Raw genomic sequence first — 23,215 nt, forward strand, 5'->3', positions numbered from 1 at the left:
ATTTGTAAAAAAAAAAAAGAAAAACAAGTGCCATTCAACTAAGGCAATGGACAACAGCTTTGGACATGGCTATGAGCAATCACTGCCTTCTCTCCTTGTGCTATTTCTGCCACTGGAGGCAACAAAAATACAACTGTCGATAACATTACAACAATTTAGAAGCCATTCTGGTGAATCAATGAAAGGACACTGGTCTAAAAACACTTGACTTGACACTGAAAACTCGATAAAAAGTTTGCTTTTTTCAACACTACACCTTATTCCAGTGACTTTCTTCTTTCACTTTTAATCATCACACACAAACAACCTCAAATCACAGTTCATTTGTTGAAACTGAACACAAAAAGGCAGATGTTGAAGCCACGGTGGGCTTGTCTCAAGTGCTCTCTTGCTCAGTGCTGAGTTCTGCTGGGTCAGATGTGTGTGTAAATCATAGTGGCCCCCAAGGTGCAAAGACCTGGTAGATCAATAGACACAAGAGGTGGAAATCAACACTGCTTGTTTAAAGCGTGCGTCCAGACAAATACAAGCCCCAGGGTATCTACCAAGAATATTTAATATTCACAAAAAGAGAGGGAGCGCAGCGCTTCGAGCTTCAAAAACCTGTGTTATGCTAATGTTGAAGGGGTAAAAGGTGTTCTAGCGCAAGTGACTGTCACTGGGGGAAATCTTTGTTTAGAGCAATTGCTTAACTCATTTAAAGATGATTAGAGGCAATTACGTTCATTCACATAATAGCATACACAGGGGGAAGAAAAGTGTTTGGGCAATTTCAAAGTCTGTCATTTGTTCTTACCTTTTTACCGATGAGCTTCTTCCTCAGGAACTCACGGGCCTCGAACATGTAGGGGATATCGTAGAGGGGACGGAAACGTTTGTCTTTGTCTTTGTTCTTCTCCTGAATGAAGACAGGAAGGATGGAGGGGAAGGATCAAGAAATAAAGAAAAGGTAGAAAAATAAAGAGGGAAGAAGTTATTCAAACAGCATTTTCAAAGTTGCATGGCTTAACATGTCCACTACAGGTGCAAACCTCTAACAAACATGCACACGGACAAAAAAAAACATCTCTTGCATACACACATTATCACACAGTCAATTTATTAACGCCTTCTTTCCCCTCTACAACAATCCAGACTGAACTCAGTGTGAAATCTTAAGCGCACACACTTTCACTCAAATATAAAACTCAAACTAAACTCAAACTCAAACTAATCACTCTAGCTGTCAACTTTGACACATTGCAATCTCTGTCATCTTTTTTTTTCCCCCCAAACAGTAAAGGAAAAAAAAAATTGTGAAAATACTCAGTTAAACAGCTGCATAAAGGCGAGCTGGCACCATGTGTATGCATACATGTATACACAGCTGTAGCCACATGCCACACATTCACTCATACAGCTGCACACAAAAACTTCCTTCAATACGCTCACCCACTCTCTGACAGGAGCAGGCCACAAATAGAATCTATTTGCATTTTCAAAGGAGGCTGAGGTTTTTTTGTTGCTCTCAGTGTGAATAGACAAACACACGAACGCATGCACGCACACACACTGACAGGTGCCGTTTTTGTAGGGGCGGGATACAAAAAAAAAAAAATAATAATAATAACATGGCAAATGACAATGACGCAGTTGGAAAATAAACGACAGGCGCTAACAGCAAGAATAAGGCTATGAATGACAATCCCAGTATGCTTGCCACCCCTGCCCCTCCCACACTCTTCTATGAGCGCCATCATTATCTGTCACAAAAACAAAAAACACTCTTCCAAATGAACCAACAGAGTTGGATTAATTCCTCATTTCCTCCTCTATTCAGTGGTTTCCATTCAATTTTAAAAGCCTCTGTAGTTGTTCGGAGCTTTAAGGTGTGATACACAATTGGGCAGGTGAATGATGAGGAGAAAAGACACATGGGGAACAAAGTGTGTGTAAACATGCGCTAGTCTGCTCAAGAAAGTCCGCAGGTGTCCCACAGAAAAATCCTACATCAAGGAATGTTTCTGTGCTGTTAATTTTCCTTCCAAAATAGTTTTTTGTAGTATCAATGAGTCAATGTGAGCACAGAGGCCCCCCTGGATTGATCCTGGTGAGGGAGTACTGCAAATACTCTGCCAAATATACCAGCCAACAGAGTTCCCTTAACCTTGGCAGATATGTAATAACCTTTGAGTTTAATATCTTTCTATCTTTCTTTTCTTACTCCCTTGCTCTCATCCTACTCCACTTTCACAAGCAGTCAGCAAAGCATGGAAGGAGGTGAATTAATCTCACACACGGCCAGTGGAAATCCCGCACCGCTCAGCCAAGCGCTGATGTCCTCCATTTTGTGTCAGTCGGGGCTTGTTGTCATGGTCTTTCATCCCTATCAAGTTGGTTGCAGTGTGATGATGGGGCCTTTTAGGAGCACTGCCAGCCAGGAATCCTCCATTTTGTGCCTGAGCTTTGGGCTGAGCCTTTAACTGCTGAGGATGATAACTTTTACCGAAATGACATTGCTTGAGTGAAATCCTGCTTTTGAATTCCCAGATGCTCAATAATGGTTTGGATGCATCCTGGTAAGCTTTCAAAATAAGAATAATCATGGGAGAACTCAATTTTCAGAGCCATAATAAAAATATGTAAATCTGATAGATGTGGTCAGAAAAAATCTAAATGGAAGGTGAAAGGGTAAAAGAAAAAAATAATCTCAGACTAATAAGCTATTTTACAGTGGAAAAGGAGCTATGTCACTGAGGGCAGAGAGTGTAAATGTCAGCACTCTATGCCAATTAGAAACAAGGAGTGGAGAAGACGACAAGGAAGTCAAGATACTACTACTTCTCTTTTATAAGGTCTATGGGGAACGGAGTGAGACTGAGTGGTAGACAGAAAGGTGAAAGGGGGATAAAGCTAGAAAATGAGACAATGAGAGGAAATGTTACAACTCGAAACAGGCAGTCAGGATGAATACACTGATGGAACGGTCCAGACAAAGCTCATGTCCTACTCCAGTGTGCCCTGCAGGACAACTCTAATCTCATATTTGCTGATAATATTCTTGTCCCTTTAATGGCAACACACAAAAAAGTGAGAGGGAGCAATATGTTTGCAAAAAGACCAGTAGTGAATTCTTATAGGGCAGCCACCAAGAGCTTCAGAATGAGTCAATGTCACTTGATTGCAGCAACAGCAAAATATTTACTGGCCAGGTGTACTTCGTGTCCCTACAACTGAGGGTTCCACATCAGTTGCTTGTCTACTAGCAGCAGATAGAACAAGCATCCCTTGATAGATGTGTAGAAAATGTAGAAAAGGTGACAGGACTAATTACTTGACTAAGCTGACTTTAAGTTTAGTCTTCAGACACACAGACAAGATTAATATAATCAAATTACACAAGCAAGTTAAAGGCTGTGTACATCATCTGTAAACTGTTATGTAGTTGGAGAAAGGTTACAGAAGACAGAGAGAGAGAGAGAGAGAGACAGAGAGAGAGAGAGAGAGAGAGAGAGAGAGAGAGAGAGAGAGAGAGAGAGAGAGAGAGAGAGAGAGACAGAGACAGAGAGAGAGAGAGAGAGAGTCACTGCTACGTCTCAACCATGACCCAATAACAACAAGTTTATTCTCACTATCCTCGGGGGCTGTTCTGTTCTATTTGGGGTAAATTCCCTTCTTAGCAAATTACCCGAAAATAGCGAAGGAATCATCTTTGACTGTTGCACGGGCATGACACTCGCTGGATTGTACAGTGTCGCAGGGGCCAGGCTGCAAATGTGTGGATGCTACTGCTGGAAGCAGTTGCAGTTTCTGGAACTTCAGGGGTGAAATCATGACTCAGGAGCACATCATGCTCTCTGTTTGGCTGGGGCGTTGGTGGAGTGTACAGTATTATTCTTTAGTTTTGCATTAAATGGATGGAGCTGTTTTGTGTGCAACATGCCTCGTGAGAGAAATTCGCTGCAGTATGCATGTGTCCCAGACAAAGCGGACATTATTTTTTTGATTAAAAAGCCCACTGGGGGTTTTAGGCAAACAATAGTAAATGTTGACTGTTTGCCTAACAACATTACTCAATTGTGCATGCATAAACATCAAATGACTGCAGAGGACTAGAGTGGAGTGAGAGAGGACAGTAGAAGAGAGAAAGAAATGAATGGAAAGAAGGAGGGGGCATTTACTTCCTGAAGCAGGTGCAAGATGGATATTGCTGCTTATAGTACGACAAATAGTCAAAGTGAAATTACAGTTTCAGAATTATTACCCAGTGGTGAAAATACGATTAAGTCATTACTGAATTGACCTTAAATCTCTGAGCTAGTTTCTATAGTCTCATCTAAACCATCAAGTTGTCTGTTAGACCTGATACCTACCAGACAATTTAAAGATGTTTTTCCACTAAATATTTATATTCTCCATCTGATCAAGTGAGAATATCACTAGGTCATGTACCACAGCCTTTCAAGAATACTGTTAAGAAATATATTGTCTAAGTATAGACCCATATCTAACCTGCCTTTCATATCAAAAATTCTTAAAAAAAAAAAAAAAAAAGCAGTTCCAAGCCAATCATGTGAACTTCTGCATAGAAATGGCTTACTTGAAGAGTTGGAAAAGTTTCAGTGATGTTTTAGAGTAAATCATAGCACAGAAACAGCATTGGTCAAAGTTACCAACAACACTCAATAGCTTCAGACAACTGATTAGCCTCCATACTTGTCCAGCTAGATCGTCGTGATTAGCTGCTTACCCACTGATGCAGGTTTAAAAAAGAAAGAAAAACCAGCTTTGACAGAGTGCAGACCTCTTTCCGAGCATTCTGTCATTAATGGAGATGTCATAAGAACGTGAGCTAAACCACCACACTGGCTGACTGAGCAAGGCGGTCACACTGAGACTCAAATGTGCACTGTTGTGTTTATAATTTCTGGACCACACAGACGGTCAAACTGGCCCTGCAGACAGACATGGTGATGCAGTATTAGACTAACTGCAGTGCCGCCTGCTAAAAATCTCCAGTGTTACTGATGACAGTCAACTACTGAAATCTTGAATAATACTGAACATTCTCAACACATTGAGAAGCCAAAGACCCACACTTATAATAGGATCTGTATCAAAACATGATCTGTTAAATAACAGTCTATAACGCACATCTCAAAAGTAACAGTAACATTACCTTCTAACATAGCCACTTAAATAATTTAATCTGCTGCAGTAATAATAAAAAGTCAAGCCCTCGCTTTTTTTACAATGCCAAATGGTGCAATGGAGCCAAAATAAAAAATCATCCAACGGTTAAAAGGGATAATGGCTACCAAACTGCCTCATACAGCCGATGTGCACAAATGAGTCTTGAGAAGGGTGACTCCTTCCTCGTCATCCTCCACCAAAACTGGAGGTCAAAGCATATCATGCCAGGTTAGAGGCATGCTGAGAACACACACATGGCCAGACATAAGAATTGGAGGAGGGGGGTATAAGTGAGAAAAGGAGTAGATTAAAGGAAAAAGGAGCAGAGAGGAAATGGGTCCCACTGTTTGAGGATTTAGTTATAATAAAATCACATCTCCTCAGTTTCTTTTCCAAAGTTTAAACAAGCCCAAAAAGTGTCAGGATCAATTTTCAAGACTTCAGTTCCAGTTGTGACATTGTCTTAGAATATGTGTTGATTTTGTTCCAAAGAAGAATGGGGGGGGGGGGGAAAGAACACATAGTTTATAACAAACTTATTGATAGCATTTTTGGTTGTTTAATACTTAACCAAGCTTCTGTCGAATCCTTTTTTTTCTTTTGGGTCTTCATTATGATAGAGAGAGAAAGACTGAAAATGTTGACAAAAGAAAGGATGAAATGCACACACAATTGTTTTTTTCTTACTATTGCATCTGGATGATGTCAGCACCTTTATTATCTTTCATTGTATGAGCACCCTGAGTTAAACTACAGCAAATCATTAGTTGACTAGCTACAAAAATCTTTGCTATTGCCATATTCGTCCATCTTTTCTTAAGACCTTTATGTGCAGCCAGTAACTGTAACCCATACTGCACTGTATAGCTGTCCAGATCAAATTCACCTGAGATGAACTGCAATAACGAAATTGCAGTCCTCCAAGACTTCTCAGCTGATTTCATGTACTTCATAGGTATGAAGAGGCGGCATTTCTACATACTTTGCCAGGCTTTTTAGACCTATGCTGAAATGGCTGTTTTTACAGAAATGCTAGTCAATGTGCAATGTTCCAGAATAATAATAAACTTAACGTGAAAGTAAAAATAAGGATACAGAAGAAAAGAAAGGTGGGGGAGGAGAAAATAGATGGTTTATGAGAGGCTGCAGCAGAAAGATGAAAGATATACTGTGAGACTAAATCTTCTAGTGTCAGCGTACACACACACACACACACACACACACACACACACACACACACACACACACACACAAGTGTGGGGATGAGCCATAGTCATTGCGTTGCCTTATATAAGGACAGCGAGTTGACCTCTGTATGTGCTCTATCAGCACTGTCCTGAACTCTACTTAAACCACATAACAACACACATACATTACAATGCAAGAGGAGACACACACAAACACTCAAAGCTCAACGCGTGTGCATTGTCAAGGCAGAGATACACACAAACACAATGAGTGTGAGTGAGTGGGTGTAATAGTGAGTCACTGAGTAGCATAGACATTTCTCCACACTTATGTTTACGCTGGGCTTGTCCTGCTGCACACGCCAGAGAGAAACAGAGGAAGAAAGAAGGGGGGGGGGGGGGGGGGGGGCAGAAGGAAAAGCTGAGTCCAACTCCCTTACTCAAAATAACATCCTAAAATATGCCACAGCAGTAACACTTAGGGGGAGGAACCAAAAAAATGAAATAGGGAGGGAGAGGTGGAGAGAAAAATTGTGTCCAATGATTTTCTGCTGCCGGACACCATTGGCCCACCAATCTGTCAATCTGAGCAAAATTAGGATAGTCATCAGGGTGGGGGGGTGTTACAAGACTAAAAGGAACCAGAGGAGTTGGGAGGAGGGGGAAGGGGACTTGGCAGGAACTGTCACAGTTCATCAGTGCACTGGTACATTGCATCTGGCCTCAGTACCCTCAAACAGTACACACACTCAGAGACACCCACATACAAACAAACATAAACGGTCTTGCTTGCAGAATGAACGGTCAAACGGCGCATGAACACATCTAGACAGACAGAGATATTAAAGACAACTGGCACAGGAAAATCCCCACAAACCTCTAGAGTCTGCAACACACACACTTGTGATTTTGTTTCCTTGTTGTTTTGTTTTTTAAGGAGATTTCCTTGGGGCTTTACATATAGCCTAGAGTGCTAATGTGGGCACATGTAGTGTCTCTAAGTACACAAAAGGATGCATATGTAATCTATGTTTGTGCACACACAGACGCCAATTTCCAAGATGATTCCTGCCATAGGCTCTCCCGGTGTGTGTGTGTGTGCATGCATTTGTGTCTGTATGTTAGTTGTCCTGCAAACCATGACAGTGCCTTTGTGTTCATCTATTCCTCTGTAAGCAAGAAGCCAGCTCGCTCATTACAATGTTAGCCAACATGATGTGTGTACAGCTTCTGTCTGAGGGATGCCTGCTGTGACCTCTCACTCAATTGAACTCAAGATAATATTCAGAGAGCAAAAATATGCCTATATAAATTCACAATTTTACTGTATGTATGCCTCTTACATGTGTACTGCCACTTTTTTAATGCAGGAGCTGTGGAGACAAAAATCTTACCACCAGCTTTTACAAGAGTTGCCAAGAAAAACAAAAACAAGAGTTTCAAATACTTTGGCAGATAAAATTTTGGAGGTGCTCTGCAATAAATTTGATTAGCTTTCAACACAGTTCAAGCAACAGTAACCAGGGGAAATATTAATAAATTACAATGTCCAGGGTAGATTCTACTGACACAATATCAACGACTATATCTGCATCTGTAAAGTAGTGTAGACAAGGCATGAAATGAAGCTTCCCAGCTCACCTAAGGTAACAGCTCACTTGCCTAATTTAGTCATCAGACACACAGGCTTGCTGGCAAATGAGGCTGGACATCAAATTCTCATGTATGAATATGGGAAATATATTAAGTTATGATATCAAAGAAATGCCAGTGCATCTGTCAGTTGCCATTATTCTATCTTACAGTCCAAGGGCTTCTTATACCCTCAGTAAACCACCACAACTCTGCATTGCTGCCATAGCGACTGAAAGCTGAGCCAACAGCGTTACAGACAGGCTCTTTAGCTCACACACAGTAATAACTAGCTAACAAACAACACCAGCAGCAGCACCATGAACAAGCCTTATTAAAAACAAAATGTAGTGACAATTCTTCATGTACCATCACCTCCGAATAAAAAAAGTCTTCCGGCAGTCACACAAAGCCTGCACTGCCTGGAGGAAGCAAGGACATATATAATTTTCTAAATCTGACAGTTAAAACTTTAGTTGGGAATCTGTCACTCGAGCCTAAGACGCATTGTTAACAGTGTCAGTTATTTCAACTGTGCATTATGAACAATGGTATATAGCTACAATAGCAGCAATTGTTGCAAATTCTTTCTGTGCAGTTGAGGATGAAAACTGCATTGCTAACATTTTAACCAGCCAACTACATAGTTCACTCTGTTAGCCCAGTAAGCAAGTGCCAACACAGACAGGGTATTAACATAAGAAATCAGAGACACCATCATACAAGAGATTAAATATGCATGAAGTACAAAAATTAGCACTGTGTCACTGTAACATCAAGATGATGCACACCATTCACACCTGGGCTTACTCACTTAGGCTCCCCCTCACAACATTCGACAGAGTAATGAAGCACAAAGCACATACTGTTGAAGCATCTGGTGCAGACAAAGACAGAGTGACAGACAGAGGAGATGTGCACAAAGAAAAAAAAAAAAAGACAGGAGTAGGGAATCAAATGGTACTGATAACGCAAAGGAGGAGGAAGAGAAGGATGTCGAAAAAAAGTGAAATAGTATATCAGAGAAGCAAGGTGGTGGAAAGACATTGGAAGAAAGTACCAGGCTTTAAGTGTTGCAAGGAACAGGAGAAAGGGCAGAGAGAAACAAAATGGAGAGATGTGCTTTCTGAGAAGCTTGTTATAACCACAGAGAGCTATCAAGAAGTAACAGTGCAGGTCAACAATCTGACCACAGTCTACCAACCCTGAGGGAAAGATGAGCAGGAGAAAGTGACTGTAGATGAGAATGGAGGAGGGGAGAGCAGACAGAAGAAGGAAGACAGAGAGAGATACAGAGCTGTATCTTAATGATGCAAAGCACTAACGACACCAGGGAAAGACAATGTTGGGGAGAGGGTAGAGAATAAAAACTAAACTAGACAACAATAAAGAGGAAAAGATAGAAAGGAATAAACCATAAAATGAAAGAGAAGCAGAGAGGGAGTCAATAAAACAAAAACTATCAAAACAGGAAAAAGTAAAGGGCTGTTGCAAACATTCTTCAATCAGTTTTACAACCAAAACAAAACACCCCAACTGTCTAATCCCTCTGTGAACAGTGAAATGTGAAACATGACTTATGTAGAAATGGATATTATAGTAAACACTGTCGGCTAGAGGAGCGGTTGTCAAACAGCCTCAGACATCTTAAACAAAGGAAGAAAAGTTTCATTAGAAATATGCGACTATCCCTCTCACAAGGAAAAAAAATTACTAATTTGACAAAAACTTTTAAATTAATGAGCAATTGCAGACAGCTTCAGTCCTGTATTTGCTAAATGATAGCCGTTTTTAAGACCCAAACACCAACAGTAATGGAGATGGAGGATTGATCCTTATTCTCCCAATGAGAGGTTTCATTTCAACCAATAAATTCCTTGATAATCAGAGTTGGGTGAGAGATGGAACAGAGTGGGTTGTCGACAACCAGCTCAGCCCAGATGTCACTGTGTGTATGCAGTTTCTATTCCCCAGACGCCGCCAGCTCTTTTTAAAAATAAGTACACTCCCTACGTTGTCCCCAAATATAATGTAAGAACGTACACTGTATTTTGGAAAAGAACAGGCAGTATAAAGGGGAAAAGCGGGAGGAGGAAGGGAAAAATATATATACACATCGATCTGCCCCACTCTCTGCAGTGCTGCAAATACAGGGTGTGTGCGAGTGTCTCACTGCGTTTGCATGTGCCCCAACTACAGGGGCGCCACCAAGTGGTCACAACTATTCCCATTTAGAGAGAGAAAGTTAATGTGCAAGAGAAGAGAGGATTGCATGCAACTATTACAAGAGGCCATTATCATATGGAGATAATACAATGTTGTACAATGTTTTACTTAAAATAAGCCAATCGTCAAAAAGAAAGACAGCAGTGGTACCTGTCGTTTCTGGAACTGCTGCCCACAAGCTCTACCAAATGACAACATTCAAGTGTCCACTCACTGAGAGTGACGTGAACAGAAACACATTCACACAGACAAACATGTTTGTTTGTACCTCTCCTTCAATCCTGGGGGGCCGAATGCTGGACAGATGAATGGTCTTGTATTCTCCAGAGTTCAGCTTGACAACCATGGCATCAGCATTGACCACCTGCATCACCTACAGGGACAGAAGAATTAAAGATTGTTAGTGGTTAAAATTAAAAGAGGAGACAGGATGTGGGTTGTAATAAGGTGAACTGAAAGTACAGAAGTAGGATCATGTAACTCAGTTATTGAGGCTTTTTTTTTTTTTTTGCTCCAAAGCGTGTACATTTTTGAGGGGAACGCACAACCCCACCAGGTGGTAGACTGTTGGAGCAAAAAACACTGTGGTTGCATTTTGTGAATCAGTGAGCAGATGGACTGAAATAAAGACAGGAAGCAGGTAAAGGATAAATGGAGAGGAAGAGATGTATGGTTGGTGACAGTGCAGATCGTGCACTGTCATGAGCAGAAGGCACTGAGATCGAGGGAAGGAGGAGTGATCCTTGAGTGACTGAGTAAGCAAGTGAGCCAAGTTGCCCCAGCAGGCCGACAAGGGTTGGAGGACAGAGGGAGGACGTTTCACTCTCTGGGGGATTGGGACCAAGGAGGGAGGGAGACAGAGTGGAAGCTTTAAAATACAAACATCCTGTTCAGGATAGTTGTTCGTCAGAGGGTTGTGTAGAGTCTGACTGGCAGCACTTTGTTCTGGAGACTTTTACAGGTGCAACCACAGTAAATAGCAGGTGCAGTTGAGAAGAGTATGAATGCACGTTCAAAGCTAGAGCTGTTGGTATATGCAAGTATAAGACAGCTGAAATAAAGTGGACCAAAATGGATACAGGGATGTGCAAACTAATGCCATAGTTCAAACATTGTATTAATTTTGTTAAAGTCATGAATAATAATGAAGTGTGGAATAAATATTTGAAACTCAGCCCAGTCTGTTTACACTATGTGCCCTACTATGTGCCCTTCCTAGTAAAAAGACAGATTGGGGGTATAATGTGACTGAGATGAAGGTGGGATCCAAATCCAGTGCATTTAAGTAGGCTGCTTGCAAGAAACTGAGAAATCAATCTCCCTACACATGTTGCCACCCACACGTGCGTTAAATGGCCTCACCATCACCCAAGCTGTAGTTCATATGTAGGCCGCACTCAAGCTGAAGTCCTCAAAGTGAGAGATGCAGGTCTGAGCCATGTTTCAAGCACAATTTGGACTGTGTGGGCGTTTTTGTGCCTGAGTGCGTGGTAAAAAACAAAAACACCAAAAAAAAAATCACTTTGATTTATTGCAAGCCAAGTTAAATCTTTTTGAGAGCATGTGTGACATACAAATCTAGGTGTATGAAGCCCTTTGATTTGTTTTTCATGGAATAATGAATATTCCAGACTGCCATTGCGTTTGCCACCAGAGAACAGAAATGAGACCAGCCTACATGCTAAATAGACTGCCCACAACCGCAGCCAAAATACATCATATACTAATCACTTAGCTGAGTGGGAGAGATTCAGAGACATAGGGAGCAGGAGGGAGCGAGACAGAGAGGGGGAGAGTTGTAATGAGTAAGTGGGGGGCATACATGCACAGAGACGCGCACACCAGCCTACACGAATTCACACTATAACAAGGTCATTTTGCGGCCTGCCCAAGTAAATAAAGTGCAAGAGACAGAATGTGGCAGCAGCAGAAGAAGAAAATGGCTCAGCATTTACTGGCTAATTATCAGCCAGAGGAGGCGAGACAAGAAAGGCAAAGGAGGACAGACCAACATGCACCAAGATAAAGGAACCAGAAAGATGGAGCGACCGGGAAAGACAGTGTAATCTTTCTGCAAATATCACACAAGCAGAGTCAGGAAAAGATGGAAAATAGATAGAAAAAATAGAGCAAAAAGTCTGTGCAAAGTAGCTGCCACGAGGGGTTGAGCGAGCAGGCAGCGAAGACAAATAGACAGGCAGCATGACTCACTGGTCTAATCTGAAACTCAAGAGGTGGGGATCTACTGCCACCCTCTGTCCATGACTGACATGACATCTGCAGTGGCCAAGAGCAGTCACAGCATGAGGAGAATCTTGGCTACTGCCGGGGATTGTTTGGGTTGTTAGTCCATTAAGTTGGTTTTAACCACAGGGCCAAGCAGGGGCTTAGCCAGGACTTGCTCATTACTCATGGCAGATAAAGCCCCTCAAAAGCAACACCTATGGCAGTGTGTCGCAGCAAGAGGAGATGATTTGTCACCCAAATTACGTGGTTTCACATCAAGTTGTTTTGATGTCACGATAAACACCTTTGGCTGGCAACCTGCCATTGAGTACTGCTGAATAAAAAGACTGATAAGCATGTAATACCATAGGAAGACATTATCCTGGGACAGATACCAAAAATCTAGAGAAGATTTTTTTCAACCTATTGCCCTTCCACTTGACTGCTTTTAACTAGGGCAAGAACCAATTTACCTTTTTCTCATCCTCCTAACACAAAAATGACTTTTTAATTTCTTAACAAAAGCCTGTCTGACCTTGCACCATTCTGTCTGACTTCTTTTAACTGGGACATGCACTAACCGCCTAAAGAGGCTTTCATGTCATCTCTCTCCCTTTTAACCGTTGTACCATAATTTCCAGACTATAGAGCACACCTGAATATAAGCCGCACCTGCTAAATTTAAAAAGAAAAACTGATTTGTACATATATAGGCCGCACTTGCTTATAAGTCGGTGATGTCGGAAATATGGGAGGAAATGGCATATGGAATTTTGTTACACAAAGATTTCGCCATATCGCCCGACCGACTTTAACTTGAAAGCTGCATCATATGTATTGCTTTGAATCAGCCACAATCAACTTTAAAATGTTTTGACAGTTTAAGTCTTCATAGGCATTATCATAAAAAAAGCTGTGGAACTGCCAATACACATCAACAAAATTAAAATAAGTTTACAAAATATTATCTATACTACTAACCTTTATAGAATTAGAAAAACAAATACAAGTTTTGTATTTTGAAATTGTTGTTTAAGAGGTTTAGACCATGTCACAATTTATCCATCACCCTGTAGGGTGGTAGTTACCCCAGAGATAAAAGGGGAGGGGAAAAGGAGAGGAAGACTATTGGGACATGGCCTACATCCTCTACTCAAGTCCCAGTAGAGCTGGGAGGAGAGAGGAGCAAGACAGTCAGAGAGGCAGATGCGTCAGCAGGTTTGACTTGTGGGGATTGGACCTGCTCTGCCTCTCCACTCTATCCATCACTCAGATAATAAGAAGTGAAAAATAGAGTGGACGAGCAGAGGGGAGGAGTGTATGATGATGGGATTGATGGATAGATGTGTCCCTGGGAGGGTCGCTGCAATGCAGCATTAGTTGCCTACAAATGTCAGTATGGAGGGCCAACGACAGGCCTTAGTAACCTTAGCCTGTCCGATATGTACGTACTTTTGAAGCCGCTCCAGCATTTTCAGGGTCAGCAAGACATTTACTGTCGTAACTGCAAGCTGTTTTTTGAAGGAAACTTTTGAGTCACATGGCCCTGCTGCCTTTTCAGAGACCTGCTTTTACTGTGAAGAACAACTTTTCAGTCTGGCTTTGATTATATTTGTAGTCTTGGAAATGATTCTACTCTGAAGTCAATAGCATATACACCTACAGCAGGAAGGCATAGGAGCTCCAGATGTTTTACTAATCCCTAAAACAAATTCATTAAAAGAGCAGGGTCTGATGAAGAGAGTTTCCTCCGTGCCTCCTTTTGGAAGGGAGCCCAAAGGGAAAGAAAAAAATAGAAAGAGGTCCATCAGAGATCAAAAAGTGTATCAATGTTAAACTGGGGGCATCAACAGTGCAGTATCAAAAAACTAAAGTAAAATACTAGAGAAGACATGCTGAGTGCCAAGGATCTTGATTGGGCATTTTTTTCTCTGACTCTTATGTCTTTTCATCCCTATTCCCCCAAGTCTCCCTGTGCCACTTCACACAAATTAATACTTTGTTTCTTCCTTCACTGCCCACCTCTTATTTTTCCCCCCCAAGGTCTTTCTGCTTGTTTTTTTTCCCTCCTTACACCCTCCTGGACTCACTAGTAACCCCACTGCCCACATGCAACCCTCTAATTATTGGGGGGTTCAGAGAGATCTGAGAGCAGTTCACACAGATGATATAAATGTTTTATCCTTTTTCTAGCCGTTTCCCTCTGACTCAGGAAAAAATATACATACAGTTTCTTTCTGCACATTCTTTATGTGTGTGCACAGTTTATCAAATTCATTCTGGAAGCAGATTGCCAAAGCAACACCTTTTATGTAACCCTCAGGCTACCCATGAATTTTTCAGGGTCTTAAAAGTTCAGCGTCTGCAAGGAGCAAACACAGACAAAAGACAAACTTTAGGAGTATTAAAAGCATTTTTTTAGATTCCTAGAGAAAAATATACCAATTGAAGCAAAGGATGAGGAGTTGTTCATCCAAATATACACCTAGGGGACAAGATTTAAAGCTAATGTTTTGAAGCTAGAGTTGCATTACTATGTTAAAGCGACAGATTGGAACCTGTAATATGTTATCTCCTAGAGACAATAAAGTTAAACTGCATTACCAAAATGTATCGAAGAGTCCATCTCACATGATTTGAACTAATGTGTGCTGACAAGTCGAAGGGAGTGCACCCCCTTGTACTTGATATTAAGGACAATTCTTTTCCCCAGAGGTCCTGGCCAATAACCTCCAAAGCTAATATCTGTAGCTCTTGGCTTTTGGGGGTAGTTCTATGCCACTGTTACAGCATACGCCAGCGACTTGGCCCTAATTTGACTGGGGAACACTACAAAGTTACTGTTAAGTATTTCCCTTGTACCTTTAGTGAGAAGATTTTTATTTTTCATTCAGTGGGTAAGGTGCAAATTTGAAAATAAGAGGTATCTGGAGGATTTAATTCAGAAACCTCAAAGTGACCCTGCGTTTGCAGCAACACATGGAGAAAATTGGAAAAACTTCAGGAGACAATAGGAAAATGAAGCAACCAGGGAAATGACCAGCATTCCCTTGAACACTGAAGTCTTGCTCATACTGGATAATGTCTCCCAGTCAAGTTTAAAGTTTTATACCTTAATATAAAAAATATACTCTCACAAGTAAATATAACTGAGTCTTTTTAATAGAAGCAAAATGACGGAAATGCAACGTTCCCACATGAAAATATAAAAACACCTTCACCGATGGAACACAGCTTATAGAAGTCACATCAAGACCTCACCTTGGCAACAAATTGTCTGTCCTTCTGGTCCAAATTGGCTGTCGGTGCCACGTAGTCCTTCCAGATGCGGACCTTGCGCTCTTTAGCAGATCTGGCCAAGAGCAAAATCTCATTATCATCATTACCAGTGGTTGCCCTCAACATCAGGGGCATAACAATCAAGTGACAAAAAATTATTCATTTACCTGGGGGGGAAAAAAAAAATGCTACAGAAGCTCATTAAAGCGAGGAAATTCCAACATGATTCGCCAATAATCATTGTTGCAATGACTGTGGAGGTTCAATGTCAATGCAGCACAATAGAGTGACATTTTTCATCTGAGGTAGTCGTCTACCTATGCACATTTCCTCAACAATTTGCACGTACTACTAGGTTGACTGGTTCAATCTTCGATCAAATCAGTGATTTCCAGGACAAATTCTAATTAAAAATGGGCTCCTAAACTTGTTGCTGTCATCTGGACAACAGCTAAAATTTACAATGTATTATGAGGCTTATCAGTTATGTCATATCATAATGTAATTTAATGCCTTATTATACATTATGATATGACATTTATAAGGAAACAAGAATTTTTTTCCTCAAAAAAAAAAAAAAAAAAAAAGTCTAAATCTTGTCTAACATCCAATAATCTCAAAGTTTCACACCGTTCAGCAGCTCTGAGTTTCTCAGCTCCTTGGGTGTAAACGGCCATGGACCAGTCCACACAGCGGGCAAAGCCTTCTTTCAGCAGGAGTTCTGTAATGTTACCATTCTGCAACAAGGAGAAATAAGGGCAGACAAAGCAACTGATTACACAGAAAAACCTGAATTGCAACGACACTGCCTCTGCTTGGTGCTGATTCCTGGGTCTTACCGGGTGAAGGATGGTGCCCAGTATAATCTGGTTGGGACAGCTCTCCAGGATGATTTGAACATCTCGCTGCAGAAGACGAGATTCAGTGAAGAATTTGGCCTCTGCTGCAAAAGGCTCTGGTGTCTCTGTACCATCTGCTTCCCGCTTGAATGTGGGACACTAGAGACACAGGTTAAAAAAATAAATAAATAAATAAATACACAAACTAATGCAACAATAAGTATGTCTCATTCAATGCATATATTGCAAGTAATTGAAAATGTGTTAATATGTCCAATCAAAGCATTTTGTCTACTTCAATCCTCAGGAATCAATTCTAGGAGCTTTATTGTGCACAGTCTTTTGATATAATCTGTTATGTGTAGTGTCGTTATCCTCTTTTAACTGATGTCACCTCGCTCTACATGCTATCTGTATTTTCTTTTTAAGTGTGGCTAAACACCAGACAGATATAAACACTCCAGGCGTAGGGAGCAGACAAGCCTTTTAAACAACAAGACAAAGAACACCTTGCAATGGATGTAATATCTTCAAGAAGGAGATGAAAAAGATTAGTTATCTTGAGTGGTCCATTGGCAAAGCTGGGCTTGGTGAAAGAGATTGATGGGGAAATTTAGTGGAGCGGATATGGCACTGCTAGACTGAACACAGACTTAAAGAAGTGACGATGCATTCATTTATTTTAACTACTACATGTTACGGTAGTGTCTTGCCACCGATATCGGAGTGCAGAGTGGTAGTTACCTTAATTCCGGACAGCATGACCGTGACCAGGTAGTAGTCAGGCAGCAGCAAGGCACGCACAACACTGCCATCACGCACATGTTCAATGATGGCTAACAGGTGGAGATTGTTTGAAGAAAGAGGGGAAAATGGGTCAAACTTCAACGAGCAAAGCAAAAAAATAAAATTAAATATATTTTTAAAAAATTAATTAATTAATTTAAAAAAAAAATCAAGCTCTCTAACCCTAACCCTCTCAGTGAAATATTTGTTTCAATTAATGTATTTGTTTATATCATAAGGGAAAATGTGATGGTGAGGTCAGATTTTTTTCCAAAATAGTTGCCCAAATGGTTAGTCCAGGTAGACTAATCAATCTATTTAATCTACTTCATCCTGAGAAGTAAATTCAAAATAAGATCATGTCATCCACAGAAGACAACCCTATCTGCAGTGTCTCACTAAAGGATCTTTTTCAGGAACTTGTCAAAGAGGCATATATCAGAGACCTTCATGACAAGACCATCTTTAAAAGTGATATTCCTGGCCAAATGTCTTTATCAAACAGTACTCAATGGCAAAATGAAAATTGGTTGTCACCTTAAATTCATTTGGTTACAATCGGTGTCAAATTTTCATACAAGACAAGAAATGATGTAAATTTCACAAATGAATTAATCCTGTAGCAGAATCCCCTACTCTGTTGCTGGCCAAAATAACAATAACATACTACTTAATGTGCACTGGAGGTCATATGCGGATATAAGAAAGAAATTGCACTTATTGTTTGTTGGAATAGGAATTTTTTTTTTTGGTAGAGTATCCCTCTAAGGCTTTGGCGATCTCATATGCAAAATATCAAGGTCAATTCTTTCAGAAAGCTATTGGGGTAATACACTGAATTTGTTTCTGAAATCATATCACTCAACTGTTGCTTTAACCTCTAAAAGTACTTTAAAAAATTAGACAGGTTGTGAGTCACCTGTGTGACTTGTTGCACATAAAAGACATTTTGGTGATGGCTGCCTTGGGTATCGGTGGCTTCCATGTGTGTATAACTTCTGTCTATTCATGTGTCCATGTGTGCGTCTGCATAAGTAGGTGAGAGAGAAATTTGTATTCATGCTTTCACAGCAATTCAGTGCACATTTCGAGCGCTTTGGCTGGATTACTGCCACCAATTCTGAGGCAGCCCGGACTATGTCTCACGAATGGTAAGAACAGGAAATAAAAGAATGTAAGCCAAAAATCTTCCCCGGTTAATTTTCCCATTCAATTAAAGGGTAGTGAAATAAGCTGAGCCAATGTTAACGGCAGTCGCCTGGAAATGAAATGAGTGGCACATTACACCTCGGATAGGTCAGAGATGAGAGGCTGGAGGAATGAGCTGGTAAAGGGTGATATACTGTGTGCCATTACATGCCCTGAAGTGGATATTTGCAGTAAAGCCTGGAAATTCGGCTTTTATGAAGAAATAGAGGCTTATGTAATATTGTGTCTTTTTTTATATGCCATGTATTTTTATTTCCTATGCCAAGCTTTTGTCTGTGAAAATAAATCAACCCACAAGCCCCTCATTCATTCATTACCATTGATCGGTTTCTGGTGCAAGGAGTCTACGAAGTTGCGAGGATTCTCTATGGTGTATTTGAGGTCACGGATGGTGTGCGTGCCACCACCCTCAGTCCACATGCCCTTCTTGGATGACTTAGCCTGGTCTTCCAATTCACAGAGTCTGGCCTGCTCTGGACTGGTCACACAAATAAAAAGGAAAGTTTAAGACACAAGAAAAAAAAAAAAAAAAAAAAAAAGGACCACAAAACACATTTCTGGAAAAGTGGCAAAATCGATATGTTGCTTTCTGAATATGTACCGGATAAAATAAGCTGTACAATCTTTTGAAAAGCAGACTATTTGACTTTGAGCTTTCTCCAGCTGTTTTTCAGACAAAAATTTGAACATGGAACACATTTTCCGTCTTGCTCAAAGCCGGCTGCTTTAGATTCATTCACATACAGACAGTGTGAGTGCTTAGTACCTTAAGATCAATATACTGCTTAAAATAAGAAGCAATAACAATATTAAATCTCTCCCATGGAATTAGTTTGGCAACATGAAACCCAGGGAACTACTGAAACTTGCAGCTGAGTGAAGCTGACATTGAAACTGTCCCTTTGGAGAACAAAAGAAATTCTCTTAGTGAGCCAAATGCACTGCTCAATTTAAAATATTCCTCATAACTAGGTTACAAACAGCTCTGTGAAGATCAGAGTGTTTTTGACTGCAGAAAAAGCCATTCGACAACCCACTTGAAAAATAACAGCTAGTTCAGCCTGTTAAGTAGTTGCAATTAATTTCACACTAGCCAGAAAGGGGCACACATCACAGCAAATGAGCAGAAAAGGTTTTGATTAGGACTCTAACCCCTTGATCAGTTGAACATGTTCTAACTGCCTTTATCTGGGTTGTGTTAAAACAAAGCCAACTCAAAGCCTTCTTCCAAAAGGCCAATATTAGCATTACAAGATCTACAATCACAGCTACTTGTGGCAAATGTTGGAGGTGTTTTTTTTGTTTGTTTGTTTTTTTACTTCAAGTAAAAAACTCTTCAAGTTAGAGCAAGCCTTTTAGCTCTTCAGTGAAACAAAAGTGTGACTGGTTATAAACTTAATTGTGCACAAGTGCTTATTAATGGACTTTAAGGCTGAAACTTTGTTGAATTTAGTGCTGGAGAAAACACTGCATCTGACAAACTGCACTGTTGTTTTAGTGGCAACCAGCTGATGACCAGATTACAAGTGCTTAAAAAATCTATTCAAGCATTTTGTGAAGAGACAATAACTGTGTTTGACAGCCCCTTCAAAAGCAACCACGCAGCTGGCTACAAACGCCACAATTAATTCCATGCTGGCTCTCTAAATTGTGCAGCCTAATGCTTTTTGAGGGCCCTTGTACAACTTTAATTATTCAGAACTTCAAATGGCCAACAGGCTTTTGTTTTTCCAAGAAGCAAAGGCTGCCCCAATGATATAAGAGTAGCTATGGTGAGTCGAGCTCTTTTAAAATGAACAGTGATTTTTTGATTTATTTATTTATTTTTACACCCCACCCCGCAACATAATGCTGCTTAAAAATACACAATTCAATTTGGCAACTCAACAAAGCGGGTCTCAATTAAAATGCCACACACATAACCTTTTCCTCCAGTTGTGTGTTCCTACATAGGCTTTTGGACTCCAGCCCAAAGTGGAGTCAAGTTCACTTTTCCCCCTCTATGCTGATTTAACTACAAACTTTAAAATTGAATCAAAACAGTTTTCTGCTTACTGAGCAACAACATTGAAACTTTCTCTAAGAAGTCAAATGTGTTTAAGCTACTTAGAATTTATGTGATAAACAGGAACAGAACGCTTCAAAGATAAAAAGAAAAGCCAACAATGCAATCAAGGAAGGCAGACATTGTAAAGCCACAGGAATAAATGGAAGCAAAGTGACAAGCAAAGATTGATTAAGATATAGAAATAACTCCAAGTATGGAGGCAGATGATAGTGAACTTATCCATGTCTCCAAATAGACTGGTTTCTTTTTTAGGTCAGCAACTCCTTCCAAACAAAACATTGCTTCAAATCAGAATAGATACTGAAGGATAAGAAAGAGCAACTCTGAGCAAGATACTGGAAGAGCAAAAACCAAGGGAAAAAACCTTTCCAATTCCCTTATATTTGAACACGCCGTAGGCTACATCTTTCATCTTCCTATGGCTCCCAAGTGCAACCAAAAATACTTTAAATAGATACAAAATGTTGAACCTTCGTAAGCTGTTTTAGCACCCTGTTGTGTCTGTACAGTTTAAAGAGGGTGTAGGAAGTCCTGTTCCCCAGTGTCCTTAACTGAAAGGGTTCCACTCCTCGTGACAACTTAGATTCAAGCAAGCACAGTCCATCCCCCAGACTTTTAAACCCCTAAGCCACCACTCCTTAGGGCTGCAGTTAAAAACATACTATTGGTTTCTGTGTTAATAAAGCTCCCTTCTGCTCTGGTGCGTGGGTGTTACATAAACCAATCGGTCAACCCTCCTGCCAGTGTTTAATTTCTCAAAAAGAAAGTGTGACGCCGTGGAATCTGACCAACTTTCAGGGTCTATCCACCTCAATGAATGGATTAAGAATTTTAAAAGGCACAACAGTGAGGAGAGAAGCTTGATTACTGTGCTTCAAAAGCTGTATGGCTCAGCACCAAAAACGGCATATCTTTTTACTGATCAAAGTGAAATCCGTCCATGTGATGTAAACAAAACTAAATCTGCCTGACACTGACAACTGCAACGTCTAGGAAGGATATACTTGAAGTTCAATTAAATTTTCACTTTTAAAGTTGCTGTTATGCTTGGTATGTGTTTTAGAAGGACTGTATTACCTGTTTCACTCTAAACAACCAATGAAAACCTGGGCACAAACAACAGTCCCCTGGTGTGCTGCTGAATACTGACCACAAGCCCTTACATTCACCAATTGGCTGATTGTTTTCCAAAATTGCTGTTAGCTTCTGAACACATTTAACTGCATTGTTGGAGTCCATCATCATTACCATCACACCCATAATTATCATCACATTATAGTCAGTGTGATCAGTATAGCCAGTCACGAGGGGCAATGATATTTGAGGCTTGAGCATTGAGGGGAAAACTAGGGCCTAAAGACCTTGCTGACTAATGGGCATCCCCTTTGGCCAAATGATGCCCATTTACACTTAAAGCACCATTTACATTAGTGGTTGTTCTGGGCCATTGCACAGGATGCTTGAAATGGGTTATTAGAAGCAAAATATTCACATCATATCTGTTCATGTTGGAAGATACAAATGTAGCAGCATGAGTCAAATTGCCTGTAATGCATGTAATGTGCAAATACTGCCACTGTGGGGGATATACAGTACTTTGTCATATAGCTTCGGCTGTGCAAGTGTATTTAGAGGATTGCTGCTGTGTGTCAGGAAACTGAACAGCTATAGTGGTCCATTGTTGTAGCAGCAGGGTAATACTGCCACCATCTGGGAAACCATGGCTTTATACAAGTTGATGACTTGCATATAGACTTAAACATTTTTTTCCTCCTTACTAATTATAGGACACAAACCTTGCTCTGACACCCAAAATGACTTTAACTACTCAGATACGCCAACAGTTCTGGAGGGAAAACAATTCAAAAGTGTGTTGTATCATAAGACACTCAAGCTTGGTCAATGCAGATGTGCCTGATTATCAAAATAAGTGCTATACATAGAAGAGAATCTTACATATTAAATAATATTTCCTGGGATATTATATTGAAAGCCATGTTGGCGCACAAATTTTCAGCTAAACATATTTCCTTCAGAGACAAAAATAGAGACTGCTTTAGCTTCCACATGAATAACCTCTAAATGTATGAATACATAGTGTTTTACAGTGGACTACAGTGTGTTACATATCTAGAACTGAAAATTTGTAATGCCATCTAAAGCATTATGGTCAACAAAGAAACAGTGGTGCAGTAACACAGAAGCAAACTTCTTACTTGTTCCCTCTGATTCCTTCCCTGCGGACTGTGGCAAGGCCCTCATTTACCAGAGACTCAGCAATGTTCTCACCTGTTGTATCTTCAGTGAAAGGAGGAGAGAACATTTTTCAGAGGATTTTTTTTTGTTTGTTTGTTTTTGAGAAATAGTATGGTTAGAACTATGCAGTAGATACTTCAAGGCATTTTGACTACACAAAAGCCAACCATGAGAATAGACTAAACAAAATCACCTTTTGCCAGTTAAATCTTACTTGCAGCTATTGAAAATAGTACTGTGCCACTGTGAAAATATTAGGGTGTTTCACAAATTCTAATGGTAGAGGATAAAGTACATCCAGATTTCTGGGAAGTAGTTGTATAACTCGTATGCAT

At 40.4% G+C, this 23,215-nt stretch overlaps 1 protein-coding gene across 2 annotated transcripts in view; it reads right to left on the reverse strand.

Annotated features, from left to right (window-relative positions):
* The window catches only part of snd1 (staphylococcal nuclease and tudor domain containing 1), a 151,100-nt gene that overhangs the window by 124,080 nt on the left and 3,805 nt on the right, over positions 1–23,215 (reverse strand). The window contains exons 4-11 of one of the 2 annotated variants that reach the window (XM_029494835.1): positions 22,841–22,922; positions 18,874–19,034; positions 17,306–17,397; positions 16,562–16,720; positions 16,353–16,459; positions 15,705–15,795; positions 10,486–10,590; positions 797–895 (exon numbers count right to left, since the gene is read on the reverse strand). In XM_029494835.1, the coding sequence (XP_029350695.1) occupies positions 797–895; positions 10,486–10,590; positions 15,705–15,795; positions 16,353–16,459; positions 16,562–16,720; positions 17,306–17,397; positions 18,874–19,034; positions 22,841–22,922 (896 nt within the window). Of the gene's footprint in view, positions 1–796; positions 899–10,485; positions 10,591–15,704; positions 15,796–16,352; positions 16,460–16,561; positions 16,721–17,305; positions 17,398–18,873; positions 19,035–22,840; positions 22,923–23,215 lie in introns of both variants that reach the window. The other variant, XM_029494834.1, reaches the window with a different exon arrangement.

Source organism: Echeneis naucrates, chromosome 23, assembly GCF_900963305.1.
Source record: "Echeneis naucrates chromosome 23, fEcheNa1.1, whole genome shotgun sequence".
In the NCBI taxonomy this organism is placed as follows: domain Eukaryota; kingdom Metazoa; phylum Chordata; class Actinopteri; order Carangiformes; family Echeneidae; genus Echeneis; species Echeneis naucrates.